The sequence below is a fragment of the Eulemur rufifrons genome, chromosome 9 (assembly GCF_041146395.1).
Source record: "Eulemur rufifrons isolate Redbay chromosome 9, OSU_ERuf_1, whole genome shotgun sequence".
NCBI lineage: Eukaryota > Metazoa > Chordata > Mammalia > Primates > Lemuridae > Eulemur > Eulemur rufifrons.
Window position 1 is genome coordinate 5,993,444 of NC_090991.1, and position 19,257 is coordinate 6,012,700.

General features: G+C 48.8%; 1 protein-coding gene across 1 annotated transcript in view; it reads right to left on the bottom strand.

The window, feature by feature from the left end:
• Positions 1-19,257, bottom strand: part of LOC138392313 (myosin-13) — a 107,706-nt gene that overhangs the window by 48,627 nt on the left and 39,822 nt on the right. The window contains exons 31-39 of the mRNA XM_069483083.1: positions 18,624-18,748; positions 17,542-17,850; positions 17,255-17,458; positions 15,567-15,692; positions 15,087-15,257; positions 12,794-12,898; positions 12,599-12,694; positions 11,103-11,267; positions 5,042-5,112 (exon numbers count right to left, since the gene is read on the bottom strand). Of these exons, the coding sequence (XP_069339184.1) occupies positions 5,042-5,112; positions 11,103-11,267; positions 12,599-12,694; positions 12,794-12,898; positions 15,087-15,257; positions 15,567-15,692; positions 17,255-17,458; positions 17,542-17,850; positions 18,624-18,748 (1,372 nt within the window). The remainder of the gene's footprint in view (positions 1-5,041; positions 5,113-11,102; positions 11,268-12,598; positions 12,695-12,793; positions 12,899-15,086; positions 15,258-15,566; positions 15,693-17,254; positions 17,459-17,541; positions 17,851-18,623; positions 18,749-19,257) is intronic.

Genomic DNA, 19,257 nt, shown 5'->3' on the forward strand with positions numbered 1-19,257 from the left:
GGATGGAATTCTTGGTGAAAGAGGCTCAGATTCTTCAATGGGGGAAGGGCCTTAAAACCATGTGAACCAAAGTCCCAGCCAATGCCAGAATCCCTTCGGCATCATCCAAAGGGAGGCTCCTTTGGCTCCGTCTGTCTGAAACACCAGGCAACCGGCTTTGCCATTGGCCCTTGGGCAAGTCAGTTTCCTCATCTCTAAAACAGGAATTATAACAACTTATCTCACAGGGTTAGAAAGCGAAGCAGTGTTAAAGCGTTTTATAAACAGTGAGCTCACCCAATTGCATAGCTAATTATCTATGTTAATTGCAATTGCATCGTTGACTGTCAGAACATTCTTTATATTAAGCTAGAATCTGGGTCCCGTAACTCTTGCCCACTGGTCTGGACCTGCCTTCTACCTTGAGCAGTGCTGCTCCCTGTGCGGTTACAGCACCGCAGCATCAGCACCACCTAGGAGCTCATTAGAAACGCAAATTCTCAGGCCTTACTGAGAACTAGTGAATCAGAAACTCTGGGGTGGGGCTTAGCAGTCTGCAGTTTAGCAAGTCCTCCTGGTGATCATGAGACTGAGATGGGCTGAACTTTCAGAACCACCGACCTGAACGCTGCTACTCAAACTGTCAGTGGTGAAGGGTATTCGTTCCCCCCAACCCACCTGAACCTACCAGGAATAACCAGTCCTGCGACACTGAAGAGGCACTCTACTAAATGGGATGAGTCTGCTCACCATGAACTTGGATGTCAACCCAGCATTCAATTGTTTTAAAAGCTTCCAAACACTGTCAAATTCTGCACTTATCCCAAGGGAGAACATTAACCATTCAGAGATGGGCACTGGTCTCTGGACCGCAACTTAGGTAGAGTTGCCCCAGATCTGTGCTTCCCAAGCTTGATCACCTGGGGATCTTGTTAAGGTGCACATTTGTATTCACTACACCTGGGAGGGGCCTGAGACGCTGGTTTTCTAAGCATCCAGGGGAGATGGATGCTGCAGGTCTGTGGACCACACTTAGAATAGCAAGGCGCTAGACTAATGCAGAACATGTTCTCTTTCCTCATGAGTGTCTACCTCAATATTTGAAGCAGGCCGTCATGCTCCCATCCCCCAGGCTTCCTCTCTGGGCTGAATATGACCAGTTACCTTAACTGCTCCACATCCCCCAGTTGCCAGATCTACAGCACCCCACTTCACCCCCCGACAGGCTGCCCCTGTGATGCTATCCACCCCAGTGCCTCCTCTTCTCTCCTCTCCTGATCTGTCCCCTGCTACATCCACCCCAGCATTTGGAGCTACTTCTTCAGTATTTCCTGGGCTGGCTCCGGCCCTGGGGGATTTTCAGATGGCTCATGTTTCTGGAAAGCTCCTGCTGCTGGAGAAAGGAAATCACCCCAGCGCTGGACAGTGCACTGTGCATCTGCCGCACCCAGACTCCCGGACTCCCGCCCCAGCGCACCTCCTGCTCCCGCTCCCTCCCCGGGGACTCCTGCCTGCCCCGTCCAGAGTCACCTCAGTTCAGCACTAGTTGCCTGGATTTTCCGTCCTCCACTCACCCCATCACACTCACTGGGGCACTTGGGGGATGGGGAGGATAGCAGAGAGTGGCAAGAGGGGTCCTTTCTTTGCTGAGGAGAGGGGCTTTGGGACGATCAAGACCCTTTTGTCACACCCTCTCCAAGGGTCGCCCATCCCCAGTACACCAACCTCTCCTCCTCCCTCTCGGGACCGTTCAGAGCAATCTCACTCCCCAAAGCCCGGCTGGAGCGGAGCCAAAGCTTCATTTTTCAGAAGTTCCCACAAAACACACTTTCTGGGAAGGACCAGAGGGACTGAGCCAGTCTCACTCCGTAACACCTCAGCAAGAACTCATCAAATTAGTGAATAATTTGCCTCGCCCCAAGGGCATAAAACTCACAGGTAGATAACTTTAAAAAAATTATGCACAGCTTTACAGAGAAATGAAGACTCAACTCGATTAGAAATTCTATTTCATTCCCCTGAATGTGGGCTTTTCTGACACATCCATACATTTTCACATGGCTGTGATCAGTGTGTGTGCATGAGCTTAGACTTCTTTCGTTTTACTTCTTTCCGTAAGTACACTAATGTAGACATCTCGACGTGGCCAAATGTCCTCTGTGCTTTTGCCCTGTAAAGTACACAGAGCCCTCAAGTGGTCCTAGAGTAGCACGGCCATTGTAAGCTCAGGCCCTATCACTTACTAGCTGTGTGACACTGGGCAGATTTCTTAATGTCTCTGGGCCTTTACACCTGTAAAATGAGGATAAAATAAGAACACACAGCATAGAGGTTTTGTGAGAATTAAATAAGATGCTGCAGGTAAAGCTCCTAAAATAGCTCCTAGCGTGTAAGCAGCACTCAGTTAGCTTTAGCTGCCGTGATTACAATTCTTACCACTGTGTATTTGGGCAGTGCTCTGTTACGCAGCATGTTAGGTTATTTGCAATTGTTTTATTATTATAAAAATGCTGATATATGAATGTTTATTCTCTCTGGCGACCTGGAAGGAAGTGCTGTGTGTCTGCAGACGGGTGGGGGAGAGCAAGTGAGGCAGGTGAGAGTCAGGAGGCACTCAGCCGACCTTGATTGATGCATGCGATGAATTTGGGGTATCTTTAAGAGGCAGACATTTCGAATTTTTGTCATTTATTTCACTACTGTGTCCCGCATTCGTGTAACAGCTCCTGGCCCGTTGTAGGCCCTCACTTAATTCGCTGGTAAATGGGTGAGCTGCTGCTCGCTCTCCAGCAGGAGCAACAGCCGAGCCACCAGCCTGCCGTGGGTGGCTCTGGGTCAGGATCCCAGCGACGTCCTGATTTGGGTCCAGATGTTCTGTCTGGCCGCACCCAGATCTCTCCTTCCTGACTCAGGGGACAGGAAGCTCCTGGCTGGGGGCAGCAGCTCTGAGCAATGGGCTCTTCCTCCTGCTGTCAGCAGTGAGAGGCCCTGCGTGGAATTCAGGTCATGGAGATGGGGGCGGGGAATGATGTTCTGTTACGAGAAGTTGGACTCAGCAGGAGTTAAAGGACGAGAGGCGTCTGCCGGGTCTGAGTGCCAGCTGGTTAGAATCTTAGAACCTGTGTCTTAGAATCTCTTTCATGGGAAAGACACAAGTGAGGATAAGTAAGGAAGAAAGGGAGATGCCAATGGACATTCCCAGGTAGCCTTCTTTGTGCATCATACAGCGTTGCTCACACCATGATCCTACGGGAGGGCATGGTCAGCTCAAGTTTAAACGTGAGAAACAGACTCAGCGCTGTCCATGGCCACAATGCTAATACGCCCTCCTAGTGGACATCAGTGTTTCCACACAGATTCTTCTGGGAATAGGAACTTGACCCAGCAGGAGGGGTTAGGAACACCCCTCCTGACTCTGAGTTCATGCAGTCTGGGTGGGGCTGGCCCCACCCAAAGCTTCAGGGCTGTGCCCATGACTCAGATCTGGCTGAGCAAACCTCCACAGCCTCTGACCACCTCCTGACCAGGGGCGCATGGCCATGCTGGGCAATTGGAGCCAATGAGAATCAGTCCTGGGTTTTTTGCCAGAACTTTCTTTAGGCTGCTAGCATAAGATTTTAAAGTATAGGATAGAAGCTTGGCAAATTTGTCATCCCAAAGGGGCAGCCTTCTTGGGAATAAAATTAATTTAGAGGAAAGCAGAACTGAGAGATGGAAAGGGAGAGAGAAATAAGAAATCACCTGAAAACCTGGATCCAACCATGAATTTATGGATCAGGTCAGCTTGAAGATTGACTACGGTTGGAATTTTCATTTAGGTGAACCAATAAATTTTCTTTTTGTTGCTGAGACACTTGTAGCTGACTTTCTGTTACAGCTCAATGAATTCTTATGACTAGAGGACAGTGGAGTTGAAGCTTGGACAGTGCAGTTCATACTTTCCCTTCCGCCTTCCCTCCCTGCCGCACACTGTGCAGGATGTAAATGCCTGGTCCTGGGAAGATTCCTCAGTTTGCTGCCTTGTTTAAGCTTACTTAGCAGGGCTGGCAGGAGGGTGTGTGGGGCTGTGACCCTGCATACTCCGGTATCTTTATATACAGATTTGCGATTTTGTTTTTACTTGGGTTTTACTGGTTCCACTCAGTGGTGTGCTGGTAAATGTTTAACAAAGGAAGAAAAACACCCTGCTTTGTAGTGTTTGCCAATTTCTGTGGTGTAAATATTCCCACCATAGCCAATTCCAAGCTAGCAGCACATCACTGAACGCAGGGACGGGAAGAGATGCCCTTGCACACTGTTCGATGGTGTCTCCACCGCACAGGTTTAATAGTTGCAGGTGACCTAAAGAGATTGTAGATAATAACAAAATGTAGTAAATAATTAAGAAGTTATAAGTTTTGAATATTTAATACCTTTTTAATAGAAAAATCCATTTAATTATGTTTACATAATTTAATTTTTAATATTGTCTGTGTTTGACAGCTGGCTTTCAAAATTCCTGAAAATGTTATAAGTGGCATGTGTGAATTGGTACGAACTGGTTGAAGGACACCACTGATCCCACTTAGATCCCAGATGGAAACGACTGCTTCTTCATGGGTTCACAAGCAATGAGTGTGAGCTCTGGTTTGAATTGAAAAAGGAGCCAGATAGCAATCCTAAAAGCTTGACTTTGGCGAAGGCTGGTGCCAGGTTGACGTGTGCAGCGAAGCTGAATGCATTATTGTCTATCTGAGTATGAACAGAGAGATTCACAAACGGCTGTGAGGTGGCTCTTACTTCACACGGGCAGACGGTGCTGCTCTGTGGGAGGGGCCCTAAGCCAGTAAAAGAGAGATGCAGGGCAGGGGTCCTGTGTCCGTCAAGGTTTCTGTAGCAAATAGCTAGCACATCCAAATTAGCATAATGGGAAGAGTGTTTGAGGAAGACACTCTTTACAAAGGTGTGGACAGGGATCAGGATGCCGCAGGGATATAGTGGAATTCCAGGTCTGACTGTCAGGGCTCTGTTGTTCTCCCTAGGCCTGGAGGTGGTGCAAGCAGAGGACAAGGGGGCCATTTACCAGAGCCTGGGGACAGAAGGGCTGGGGGGCTGGGATGCCCGATAGGGACCTTTGACTGGAGGGACCTCTGACTGCAGGAAGGGACACAGGAAATAAATACTGATCTCAATCTCCTTCTTCCCTCTGATCTTCTATCCCAGCTCCGTATTGGCTAGACCCACTCCAAAACCAGAAGGCAAGGGAACCTACTGGAGTCAACCTCCGGGGGGCACTGAGCAGGGTGGAAAAAGGTAGAAAGGGCCCCAAAGGTCAAATGGCACAGTCCTGACTTTGAGTATCTTGCTGTGGAATAGATACCCTGGTCCTTTGTCTTGGGTCTAGGAAAAGAGCCAGGAACTTTGCTTTTGGAACTGCTACAGGCCACCTTCATCCCAGAAATGTTCAGGGTCTGGTCACCCGCCCCTGCTAGGGACAGGAGGCAGTTCGTGTAGGTATACTGCTTCCCCCCGTGGGACCAACACTTGTCTTCCAGCCTGGAGGTTCCTGGGGTGAAGAGCACGAGGTCTGTGGAGCAGCCCCTTGGCCATGGTCCCACCCTCTCCTGCCAGGGTCACCTCTAGGGACCACTCTCTGCTCAGACAGTCCTAGACCTCTATCTTGAGATCCCAGTCCTTTCTATGGATACTCAGCTAGGGAAGCCCTGGTCTGGGAGTCGAGACACCTAGGGTGCCTGACTCTGGCTCTGTATCCTGAGGGGTTACCAGATCCTATCACCAGTCTGAATTCTCTCATCTACAAAACCAGGACTCTGAACCAGATGGTCATGATTCCCAAGGACACCTCTGACTCTGAACATGTAATCCAAGGCGTTATGAGTTTAATCTCTGGGTCATTTGTATAATGGAAAGCAGCCTTTCCACAGCCAGGAGGTGGCAGCAAAGCTCTGTTTTGAAGGGGGCTTTCGGCCAGGGCAGGTTCCGCTCTTCAGGAGCCCTAGAGCTCAAACTCCGGATCTGGAGGCAAGTCTGTACTGCAGAACAACAACAACAACAATAATAACAGCAATAACAAAGCTATTATAAGTGAGACAGCACCAGCACCACCACCTTCAATCTGGGCAGTGCTGCATAGCTGAGGAAACATTTTTTCACAGCAACACATGGGAAGCTTCTACAGCCCCACTGTGTAGGTAGGTCATGCCAGGATTCGCAGTCCCATCTTAAGGCTCAGAAACATTTCTTGACTTGCCCAGGGCCCTCTGGAAAGTATGGGTGTGCCAGGACAGGAATCCAAGCTTCCTCACTTTCATCCTGTGCACTCCCTGTCTCACAGTGCAGAAGACCCATGGCAAGGTCCCCTCTGCCCCACTTTCTCATTTTGCAGAGGGTCCAGAAGTACCCAACTCAGTCAGAGGCTTCAGACTGGTTTCCAGAAGCCATCTGGAATTTGACATATAGATGCTGCGGAAGAAAGCTCAGCACATGAAGTCTGGTCTTCACGACCTTCTCTTTCTTCCAGTCTCCAGAAAAGAAAAAAACTATCTTTAGGTATTTAATTCTCATCAGGGCATACCTGGTGTCTAGGCATGAAAGACTCTCATTCATTCCTTCATCCTTTTATTCAATAATCAGAATTCTGATGAAGTATGAGACACTGCTATGCACTGTGAAGGATACAGGAGTATTCTATATCTTCTAACTCAGAAATCTGGGGGCCAAGAGCTGGATATAGGGGCCAGGTAAGTGCAGAGTTACTTGGGGGTGGCTTCCTCTTAGGGACCTCAGCTGAACTGGGGAGTACTTGAGAAGATAGAATCCAGATCTGGTTTGTTGGGGTGTCAGGGAGCAGTGATTCCATAGGATTTTTTGGGGTGAACTCTAACTGCCTGGTGTGTTAACTCCTCAAACTAGAGGAGACCCTTTAGAGACACAGCCAAAGCCCCGGACTGTTGTCCATCAGGATCTCTGTCTTGTACTCCAGGTGGCCCTCCTGGGGCCATGTCCCAACCCTCTCCATCATGATAACAGGTTATCAGAGTGCTCACTATGTGCCAGGCTCTAGACCAAGTGCACTTCTTACATGTTCTTATTTGCTTCCCTAAACAACCCTATAAAGTAAATTATTAACAACCTATTTTGCATGTGAGAAACTAAGGCTTAAAGACACGAAGTAACTTGCCCAAAGTCACAAAGCTTATGAGTGGAAAGGCAGGACTGGGACCCTGGCAGGGTGGGACCCAGGGCTCCAATCACTACAGCACACACCCATGCAGAGAGAAAACACACCACTGTGTGACTGTATGTGCCATACAAGGAGTCTGAAGAGCTGCAATCTCATCTCCTTTTCAAAGCATTGGACAAGTCATAACTTGCCTGTAAGACATCCAGAAACTGAAGGCATCTTCTGACAGGCTTGTTGGAAGGCTGGGATGGAAAATAGGAAAATGGGCACATGAACACTTAGCATCACACAGAGTTGTTCTGTGTATTTGAAATAATATTATTGCTCTTATTGGGAGAGCGATGGGGGTGGCGGGGGTGCTGGACTAGGGACTGGTATCCGGGGGACTTTGAGAATGTTGTCTCTCCCTCCTGGCCTCAGATTCCTTGACTGTAATGATGAGGAGATTGAAAAGATCATTTCTAATGGACTCTTTCAGCAATGATCATGATGATCATAATGGTGATGATGATGATGATGATGGTAGTGATGATGGTGATTATGATGGTGATGATGATGGTGATATGGTGATGATAATGATAGTGATGATGGTGCTGATGGTGATGATGATGATGGTGATATGGTGCTGATGGTGATGATGATGGTAATGATGGTGATAATGGTGATGGTGCAGATAGTGATGATGATGGTAATGATGGTGATAATGGTGATGATGATGGTGATGATGGTGATGATGGTGGTGGTGGTAGAGTTAGAGGCAGGTAGCATCAGAATCATTCTCTGCTACCAGCACTGCCAGTCCTCAACTTCCATCCCCACTGTGTCAGAGGCATTGGGGTGGGCTGGTGATGAGATGGAAAGGAGGATCTAGAAGGCCAGAGGGAAGGGATGGACCAACATATTAGAGAATAGAGTACTTATCTCTGTGCTGGTGTATATATAGTAAGCCAATACTTACCAACAGGTAATGGAAAATGTGAATTTTTAAAACAGTTTTATTGAGATGTCATTCACATACCATAGAATTCATCCATTTAAAGTATAAATTTCAATGGTTTTTAATATAGTCACAGAGTTGTATATCCATCACCACAGTCAATTTTAGAACACGTGCATTACCCCAAGAAACACTGTACCCTCACCACAACCCCCTCATCTCTCCCACCAAAGCTGTGATTTTTATTGTTATCTCCACCTTGCAGAATAAGGAAATAGAGGCTAAGAGAGAAGAATAAATCGCCCAAGGCCACACAGTTGATACATGACAGCATCGGGATTCCATCCAGGTTTGCCAGGATCCAAAGCCTGTGCTCCTGACCACACAGGTCAGTTTGCCCAACGAGGAAACTCAGGTGCACAGAATATATGTGACCAGCCCAAGGCCACACAGCTGCAGCCATTCAGTGATCAGTGCGGCTCACATTTGGTCTTGGCTCCTACTCCATCCTAATGGTCCTTACTCTATCTCACCACGCCCCTTCAGGGTAAGCAAATCAACATATCAGAATCAGTGGGATCCCTGAGATCCCAGAGAGACCCGAAACTTGCAGTAGCTTCTTTTTTGGTGGGGAGAGAGGATGGTGCCTGGGCTCAGTTGCACCTAGCTTTGAAAGTTAGTGGCTCTCTGGGCTCTCCTTCTGGCCCTGGCACCCTGAGGAGGGTCCACGCAGGTGCAGGGGAGTTACCCTAGCTGGCAGGAGGAGCGGGCTGGTGCGTGGGCTCCTGTCCAGTCTTTTCCAAAGCATCTGTCTTGTTAGGAGTGAATGAGTTTGACAGCACCTTCCACCTGCCCGGTTGTCATGGGGAACTGTGGGTGGGCATGAGAGAACTGTAGGACACGGTCCCTAAAAGGGATGGGATGGAAAAGCAGAGCCGCTTAGTGGCCTGAGAGTCTGTGATCCCCAGGGTTTCATTTCCACTCTGCCCTGGACAACTATAGTCAGAGTGCTTAGCCTTTCTGGGCCCCAGTGTCCCTCTCTGTAAACTTAGGGGAAAATGGGCAACAGAATTTACAAGAATTATGAGTTCCTAGGAAGGAAATGTGCTATAGTTATCTGAAAAGGTCTTCTCTTCTCTTCTCCTCCTCTCCTTTGCCCACCCTTCCCCTCACCTCCTTACTTCCTTCCTCTCTCATCTGAGCATTTTTTTCAGCTTTATTGAGGTATCATTGACAAATAGGAATTGTATATATCTAAGGCATACAACTTGTTTTAATATATGTTTATGTTATTAACTGTAGTCCCTGTACTGTGCATTAGGTCTCCAGAACTTATTCCTCTTGTATAACTGAAACTTTGTACCCTTTGACACCATCTCCCCAACTCCCAGTCCCTGGCAACCACCATTCTACTCTCTGATTCTAAAAGTTTGACTATTTTAGATTCCACGTATAGGTGAGCTCATGCAGTGTTTGTCTTGCTGTGTCTGGCTTATTTCACTTAGCGTGATTTCCCCCAGGTTCATCCATGTTGTCACAGACGGCAGTATCTCCTTATCTTGAAAGGCTGAATAGTATTCCATTGTGTACATACACCACGTATTCTTTATCCATTTGTCTGTCAGTGGACATCTAGGCTGTGTCCACATCTTGGCTATTGTGAATGATGCTGCAATGAACACGGGAGCGCGGAGATCTCTTCTGATTTCATTCCCTTTATATGTGTATACCCAGTAGCAAGATCGCTGGATCAGATGGTAGCTCTAATTTTGGGGGAACCTCCATACTGTTTTCCATGATGGCTGTACCAATTTACATTCCCACCAACAGTGTACAAAGGTTCCCTTTTCTCCACATTCTCACCAACACTTGTTATCTTTTGTCTTTCTGATAGTAGCTATTCTGACAGGTGTGGGGGATACAATGTCTTTATTTTTAAATGTCTATGGAAGCTGGTGATTTACCTGGCAATGGGTTAGATTTTCATCTTTTCAACTTGGAGCAAGGAGGCTCGACTTTCACATTCCTTGCTTTATACTTACAATAGAGCAGGCAGAAATCTAAACATCAGCTTCATGGAAGAGGAATGTACCACGATAATAAATAGAGCAGAGCCGGGAATCTGAGTATTAGGAGAATTTATTTCTCACACATTTCCCTCCACTCTCCCGGAGGTGTCCTTTGGCAACGAACATCAGGACGGCCTCATTCTTCCATCTTCTGTGGGAGAAAAAAATCGTACACAGAGGTGAGTCAAACCAAATGGGAGGCTGGGCATCGCCTTCGAGTGGAGCGGCTGGAAAGCCCGGAAGTTCGTAAGAATAGCAAGGATTGGCATCGCTTCCTGTGCACGTTGTGAAACCAAACCAATGGAGATACCAAAGAGTGGACAAATTCCCAGAGAGGCAGGGGCTTCTTGGGTAGCATTTCCAGCGACAGGGAGAGACAGGGACTACAAAGACGGTTTCCCTGTGCCTCCTGCTGCCTCACCACAGGAGTCTAAATTAGTAGCATGTGTGAGTGCGTGAGCCGCAGCAGGAGAGAGGGGACCAACAGGCACCCTCCAATCCCTCCCAGGATGGCCCGTTGTCCCCCCTCCCGGGACTCAGCTCCTTGAGGACAAGCCACACTCAGGTACCCCCTCTCACCTGGGTCCCCCACACTCAGGTACCTGCTCTCACCTGGTCCCCCAGGCTCAGCTATCCGCCCTCACCTGGCCCCCTCATGCTCAGGTACCTGATCTCACCTGGTCCCCCACATATAGGTATCTGCCCTTACCTGGCCCGCCATGCTCAGGTACCTGCCCTTACCTGGCCCCCCCACTCAAGCACCCACTGTTACCTGCCCCCCCATGCTCAGGTACCTGTTCTTACCTGGCCCCCCATGCTCAGGTACCTGTTCTTACCTGGCCCCCCATGCTCAGGTACCTGTTCTTACCTGGCCCCCCATGCTCAGGTACCTGCCCTTACCTGGCCCCCCCCACGTTCAGGTACCCACACTTACCTGGCCCCCACACTCAGGTACCTTTCTTACCTGGCCTCCCACGTCTCTGCTCTTGGCCCTCAGCTTGTTGACTTGGGACTCAGCGATATCTGCCCTCTCTGCGGCCTCCTCCAGCTCGTGCTGGACTCTGCGGCAGCGGGACAGCTGTGTGTTGGCCTGCTCCTCCTGTGCGGGAAGATGGAAGAGTATGAGCCTCTGGAGCCCTCAGTCTGACTCGGAGGTGCCCAGTGCCTGAAGGCTGCTGAGGGAACCAGGACAGTGTGGGCCCTGGATTCCCTGATGGCAGAGAGGGAGGTGGCTGAGTTCTCCAGAGTGTCGGGACAAGGCTCCCAGCCCTTGACTGTGTATCCTGCCTGGACCACCTTGCATGTGCTGCTGCCCCTCCAGGACCACCTCATGTTCCCCTGCTCCCCTCCTCTGCGCTGTCTCTCCCCTAGAGCTCTGTGGAGGACATCCGAGTCTGGAGCTCTCCTGAGCCACCTGACAGTATCTGAGACCAACGGCTAAGCCCCCCTGTCCTGTGCCTCCACCCTGCCTCCCCTGTCAGGGGCCAGGCCACTGAGCTGGTCTATTTGAGGCATTCCAAGGGTTCCTGAATAAGGGGGCCCCCTGGGTGCCCTCTAGCCTGGCTGATCCTGCCGGGCCTGTACTGATCCCATGTGCACAAATTGGTCCCCGCATCGACCCAGTTCAAATCTGCCTCCCTGAGGTCAGGACAGAACCAACCAGGTTCCTGGGCAGGGAGGAGAAAGGGCAGTGGGAGAAGCCATGTGCCCAGTCATTTTCCCAGGGCAGGGGCCCCCAATTTTGTTCCTTGGAACAGTAGTCCTGGGAGATGCTCTGCAGACAATAAGAAGGTTCCAAAGTCAAAAGTGTGGGAAATGCTACATTCTAGAATGCTTCTTCCACTGTGAAGAGTTAATTACATTTTACTTACAAAAATGTGAGAGACATTCTTGAAGTAAAGCAACCAGTTTCCCAAACTCTTTCTTCTCTATAAAAGAAAAAGCTCCCCCCTACCCTGGCACCAGCTTCCTGCTATTAACATCCTTCAGACTCAGTGTCCCCAGAAGATACTTCAGGAAACACTGGTTTCAGCCCATTCCATGTCTTTCCTGTTAATTTCACTTGTTTGATCAAGGGATGAATCAAAGAGGATGGAGTACAGTGGCTGGGGCAGGGTGGGCTGGGGAGAATCAGGTGGTCTGAGGCCAGCAGGGTGGGCTAGGATGCTCTGGGGTGGGTCGAGAGATTTAGGGTGGGGGTAGAGTGCAGGGGGGTGGCTGGGCTGAAGGGGGTGAGGCCACAGGGCACGGACATGATGGAGGTGGGGAAGGTTTAGCACAGACTACGGGAAAGAAGAAGGCAGGTGTCCATGTCCCCGTGTCTACAGCCTGCAAGGCTCAGTGGACCCCACTAACCAGCAGCCCACCCCGCTCAGGGCCAGCGGGGACAGCAGGCCACAGTGGGTGCTCCCGGGGACCTCCTGTGCTCACCGCCTCCTCCGCCTGCCTCTTGTAAGACTTCACTTTGGCCTGCAGCTTGTCCACCAGGTCCTGGAGCCGGAGGATGTTCTTGCGGTCCTCCTCAGCCTGCAAACAGAGCATTTGTGACAGGGGCCCGCACACTCATGGCCGCTTCTCATGGGGCTTTGTCGACATAGCATGCGTGGAGGTGTGTGAGACCTCTACCTGGTACGTCATCTCCTTGACTTTGCGTTCGTATTTGTGGGCCCCCTTCAGAGCTTCAGCTCCCCTTTTCTGCTCAGCGTCAAGTTCACTTTCCAGCTCCCGCACCTGGGTGGGGCAAAGAGAGTGCAGAAGTCGAGTCAGTTCCTCTGCCCCAGGCTTCTCTCACTGACTCACGTGCCAGTCATTTTAGGGTAAACTCGAGATCCCCTGATAATGTTTTGCAAAGGTGTCTCCTCCTAGGGCTCAGGAGCCACATTTTATTCACAAGGCCTCCACTAGTCCCTGTAGTGGCTTTATGAAAATTAGAACAAGATGCCCTCTTTGGGCAGAGGCAGCCCCAGGTGCACAGAGCTAGGCTGCTGGCTCAGGCTTTGCAAAGATGCCCTTGCTGTGGAGCCAGGAAGCTTGTCAGCAGGGGCAGCACAGGCTGGACTTTAGCCCCGACTTGTCCTGGCAGGTGAAACCGCTCGTGGTGGCCCTGACTCCTGATAAAGTAAGGCAGTGGGAGTCGTGGAGGGAACTTGGGCCAGGAGCAGTCAAAGTAGGCCAGGCCCAAGCAAGTCAGTTGCCATCACTGCGTGTGAGTTTCTGTATATTTAGAGTAGAGATGATGATTTCTGCCCAGCCTACCTCAAATGTGGGGATCGAATTAGATAGAGTACATGAAAGCATTTTTAGAACTGCAAAGCACTACACAGGTGCTGTTAATTTCATAGTTTCTCCTGCCTTTCCGGAAGTCTTGAGGGGAGAGGGTAGTCACTGAGGACGCAGTTCACCAACCGTGGTCCCAACTCCACAAGCCAGAGAGATCCAGGCAGGGGTTGGGGACGGCTAGCCAAAGGCCCCACTTCAACAGGAATCCTGGTGGGGGGTCACTCTGGGCTTGGAGACTCACTAGATCAACCTTGAAAGCTACTAGTGGAACAGGTTTACTCTGGGCACTGTTCCAAAAACACCCCTTCCCCCCAGCTCCTGGACCCCGGAAACTGTCTTCCATCAGTTCTACAAAACATCTGGTTTCCTGGGAATGCTTTCCAAGCCCCTGTAAGGTCTGTGGAACTCAGATCATCAGACAGCTGGGGATTGAAGGACAAAGTGTCTCCCCCTGTGAGGTGGAGGGTAGTCCAGGGCTCCCTGTCAAGCCAGGAATCAAGGAATCCAGAGGGTGGCACGAGACCTAATCCTTCCCTAATGGCAGAGACCCATGAGAAGGACAGGCCTAAGCTCGTTTTAATGGACTAGGACTGGGAATAATTGAAAATAAACATTAAAAGAATTTTTCTGGAAGCTCTGACTTCCCCAGTGTTTACTTTTGCTATTCACATGTCTATGGCTTTGTTGTTTTTAGTGGAAAAAAAATCTTTTCACATTTAAAGGGACTCGTGTGCCTAGTGACTGACATTCCAGGGAGGCTGGCATAAAGAGTGACTGTGTTTCGAGATATTCCTGCTGGGAAAAGTTGTTTCCATCTCTTCTCCTCCTCCTCATCTTCCTTTCCTCCTACTCTCATTTCCTAACTCGCTGGGACAACAGAGACTCTCTAACAGTCGCCTCCGCAGAGCCCTCCAAAATGTCAACGCTAGCGCAGCCCATTTAAAAAATGATTGAAATAAACCATCGCAGGTCTACAGGGAAAAGCAAGGGGTACAGGAAACGGAGGGAACAATCAGGAAAGAAACTGAACAACTACAAAATACGCTTCCAGATAAAGAGAAAGCAGGACTGTCCAGTCGAACTTGAACTTTTCTGGTGCATCAACCTTTTGGGATGGGGCGAGGAATATACCTGTCCCAGCACTGCAGCCTGCGCTGAGATTAGAACCGGGGAGGGACTGAGAGCTGACAGTGGGAGACAGAAGAAAACTACCGCCTTTACGTAGGATGGGCCACGGTTGATCAAGGTGAAGCTTGGTCCAACTGTAAACTACACCGAAACGTGTAATTTTATGACTGTAAAGTATGTCTTTTTCCATTTATGTGTATAGATACGAATCTACACAGAAAACAGAATGTGAACATTGAACATTATTCTGACACTACCCTCGCTGAGGCGCAAGCGTGCCAGAGTGCACGCATGTGTGCTGGGGTGTATGGACAGGTACCAGAGAAAGAGAAAGGGGGGGATGTTTGGCTCATGGGGGGGAGGCGGTTTGCAAGGAGTCCTCAAACTAAACCTGCAGTCTACTCAATCAGTGGCCGCTTTGTCACCACCTAAATTTCTGGATCGTGGCTCTGCCCAGGGTGGCTGAGCCCACGGTCACTTTAAGAGTAAGAGTTCTCTTAAATCACTCTACCCGGTTCTCCAGCTTCTGGATCTGCTTCTTCCCGCCCTTCAGTGCCAGCTGCTCGGCCTCATCCAGACGGTGCTGCAGGTCCTTCACCGTCTGCTCCAGGTTCTTCTTCATCCGCTCCAGGTGGGCGCTGGTGTCCTGCTCCTTCTTCAGCTCCTCGGCCATCATGGCGGCCTGGTGGAGTGCACAGGACACATCAGTGGGCCGTCCGCCTGGCCCTGCCCGGAGCCCACGGAGGATGCTAAGGTTAGTACCGTGTGTCCTGAGCCTCCCCTGCCTTACTCAGGCTGGCCATCGCCGATTACTCACAGCATCCCTTCCCACTCTGCCTCTGCGGAGATGGCACCTCATTACATCTGTCCAAGAAGCCACCACTAACTGACCATAGTCATGAGGGGATGAAACCTATTTGCCATGCCCTGGCTCAGAGGTCCCCTTTCTCAGCTCCAAACACCCCCTCTGAAAGGGCAGAACAGAGCTCACGTCCGTGATGGCCTTCTTGGCCTTCTCCTCTGCATTCCTGGACTCCTGGATGGAGTTCTCCACCTCCGCCTGGCACTGAGCTATGTCAGCCTCCAGCTTTTTCTTGGTGTTTATCAGGCTCGTGTTCTATAGGAAAAGTTAGATATCAGGGGTGTAGCTTCTTTGGGGGCACTTAAAGCAATTGGAAAGGAGGGGGTTGGGTGGAAGAGGCAATAAATCATGTTCATGTTCCATTTCTTATTTTTCCCATAGGTGACCTGTCAGGTACAGTAGTACTGTCTTATTCTTGACCAAAAGAAAAGTCCTAAAACAGATCCAAGGACTGTACATCAAAGAATTGACTCAATGATAAAGGTAGAATGACAAATGTTTAAGGAAGAATAGATTATTCAATAAAAGGTGTTGAAACAAGGAAATGATTGATAGATATACTGTATAAAATGAAAAATAATTCTAATAATCAAAATATATACCATATATAGAATTATAAGGATGATAACAGACTGGAAAACATTTGCAATGTCTATTACAAAAAAAAAAAAATTCCCTTCCTTAACGTATCAGTAAAGCAAATCAATAGGAAAAGAGGACAAAAGTACAAGTAGGTAAAGCACACCAGAAAAAAAAAAATACACACATGGCCAACAAACATGGTAAAATGTTTCACCTCATTAGTAATAAAAAAAATAATAAAAACCCAGTGAGGTAGACTTCAACAATAAAATTGGCAAAGATTAAGAACTAGTATATTTGAGAATTTATAGAAAAGAGCTCTCACATATTTTCCTAATGGAAATAAAAGTTGGGACAATGTTGTTAAGGAACAATTTACAATGTATCACAGATGTCTTTACTGTTTTGACCCTGAACTTTTACTTATAGAAATTTATTTATGTCTAAAATATTACGATAATAGTAATCATAGATGTGTGTAAAAATTTAGTTATGAGGAAGTTCATCACAGCAGTCTTTCTAATAGTAAAAATTTTTATCGGGAACAATCTAACATAACCAACCACACAGGATGGATTAAATGTGACTTAATGTCCAACTATAATAGTCTGCTCTTCTGCCATTAAAAACCACATCATGGAAGACTATTTAAAGATGTAGAAATACGATCATGACAACATTGTTAAATGAAAACAATAGGTTGCAAAACGCTGATCACATTTTTACAAAAGATATAAAATTGATAAAATTCACAAGGGCCTAAAAATGAAAGATCCCAAGATGTTAATAATATGGTTGACTTTTTTATGTGTTTGCTTGGCTTTTCTATTTTTTTAAACAAGGGACTTTTAAAAACTTTTATAAAAATAATTATCTTGAAATAATAACCGGATGTTCTAAGATTTCAGTTTAAACGGTACTTTGTCTGTGAAGCCTTCCCCAGGTGCTTTATGCAAAAATTAATTCTTTTTTGCTCTGACTTTTCCCCACAACATGCAATGTGTTTTATTTTAGTCTTTGATTAAAAGAGAGCTCAGAAGTCTGCCAATCAAAAGTCAATGTTGTTCCAAGAACCAAGCTTAAGGCAAGTTGGTCTTGACCGCTGGTCTGGGAGGAACCTGGTGCTCCTCTCTATGGAGGGGTCCCTGAGAGGAGGGAGAGCTGAGGCACCTAGGGGTGCAGGAGGCCCTACCTGCCCCCAGGGTGGACCCAGAGCAGAGCCAGGGCAGACGCACCTGGGAGTGCAGGAGCTGCACGCGGTCGCTGGCGTCCAGCAGCTCCTGCTCCGACAGCCTGCGCGTCCGCTCCGTCTGCTCCAGCGCCACCTTCATCTCCTCCAGCTCCTCCAGCAGGAGGCCGTTCCTGCGCTCCACGATGGCCAGCTGCTCCTTGAGGTCCTCATTGCTCCTCAGGGCATCGTCCAGGTGCAGCTGGGAATCCTTCAGGGGAGACCAGGGGTGAGGCCAGAGCTGTGGGGGTGGGCGGAGGGCCCGTCCAGGTGTGCGGAGGCTGCCATGCTCACCTTGAGCTGGCCCTGGACTGTGCGCAGGTGCTTCTGGGTCTCTGCCACCTGCCGGTTGGAATGGCCCAGCTGAATCTCCAGCTCGTTGAGGTCTCCCTCCATCTTCTTCTTCAGCCTCAGGGCATCATTGCGGCTGCGGATTTCGGCATCCAGCACGCTCTGCATGGCCTCTGCAGCGCGCTGGCTGTTCCTTTTTAGCTGCTCGATTTCTTCATCCTTCTCGGTGACCTTGTGGTCAAGCTCAGATTTCGCCTGGCTCAGCTCTAGCTGGACACGCAAGATTTTGGTCTCCTCATGCTCCAAGGTACCCTGACAAAAGCAAGAGAGCGATTGGGAATGCCATGGGTGGCCGCCTTTTTGCACAGGTATTCTTGCGTCCATGTTACAGACGAAGAGAGCAATTCTCAGAGAGGTCTGAGTATTTGACTTGCTCCCAAATATCCCTGACAGTGGTGAAACTGGGACTAAAACTCTGTATCTGTTATTAACAAATAATCACGTCTTGAGAGAGAGCATCTTTTAGAATTAGTGAAAATTGTATGGAGGGTGTCTATTGTAACAGTGACCACAAATCAGGAGTCAACCTGCTCTCTTAAACGACAGGGCAGTTGCTCTCCTGTTATCCTGCATTTGTTCGAATTTCCCTAGAAACATCTCAACCGATCGTCCTGCCCGGGCCACAACTGATGACCACGTCAGGAGACGCTGGGCCTGTTTTGGTTACACAGGATTCCTGACAGCCAGAGACGATGGTGTGCAACTGTGTTAAACATACGCTGAGGAATTCTGAGCTATAATAGCTCTCAGAATATTAGGTGATTGTTTTCTGCTTCCTGAGAGGGAGACATTGAGGATGTAATGAACACATGTATTTATTTTTAAAAAGGGAAGTGTGCCAGAGGACACCCAGGAGAGAAAGTAGCAGAGCGTAGATGTTTCAGCCCCAGGGTGGCCGGGTGCTCTTCCCGGTGGACACTCGGTGTCTCCTGGCAGGAAGGGCCCCCTGGGGTGGTCAAGAAAACCTCTTTCAGTTTTCCGTGCTCCCAAGTTTCCAAATGTCACAGCGTATCCCAGGCACTTGCCTCAATTTCTTCTAAGGCAACCTGGAGATCTGACTTTTCTTGCTCCACTTGTTTCTTGGTCTTTTCCACTTCCTGGAGATGCTTGCCAGTTTCTGCAATCTGCTCGGTTAAGTCGGAAATCTCTTCTGCAAAGAACAGGCTCGAGTTAGGCTGCTTCAGCAGGCTCCAGTTTACAGCATAGGCATTTGCCGGGCAGTGCAGGGACTGGGAGACCCATTCACGACATTCATATAGGAGACAATGCAGTGAAGCCGCTTGGAGGAGGTGTCGGCAAGACATGAATGGATGTGTTACCTCACCTGAGCTACGCAGAGACAGGAGTGACAAGTGAAGAGCACTTTATACACCTAAAACCTCACAAAGTGCTGTACACAAAACAATCACAGAGAAGACCAGAGGACACAATTGTGGGGAAAATGCACAGAATTATAGTCTTTCAGAACCAGAAGGGGCTTTATGGAAAGTATCAGGCCTGGGACTACAGTTAACAACAATTTATTGAATATTTTAAAATAATTAAAAGAGTGGAATCGGAATGTTCCTAACACAAAGAAATGGTAAATTCTTAAGGTCGGTGGATGCCCCAATTACTCTGATTTGGTCATTATGCGCTGTCTGCCTGTATCAAAGCATC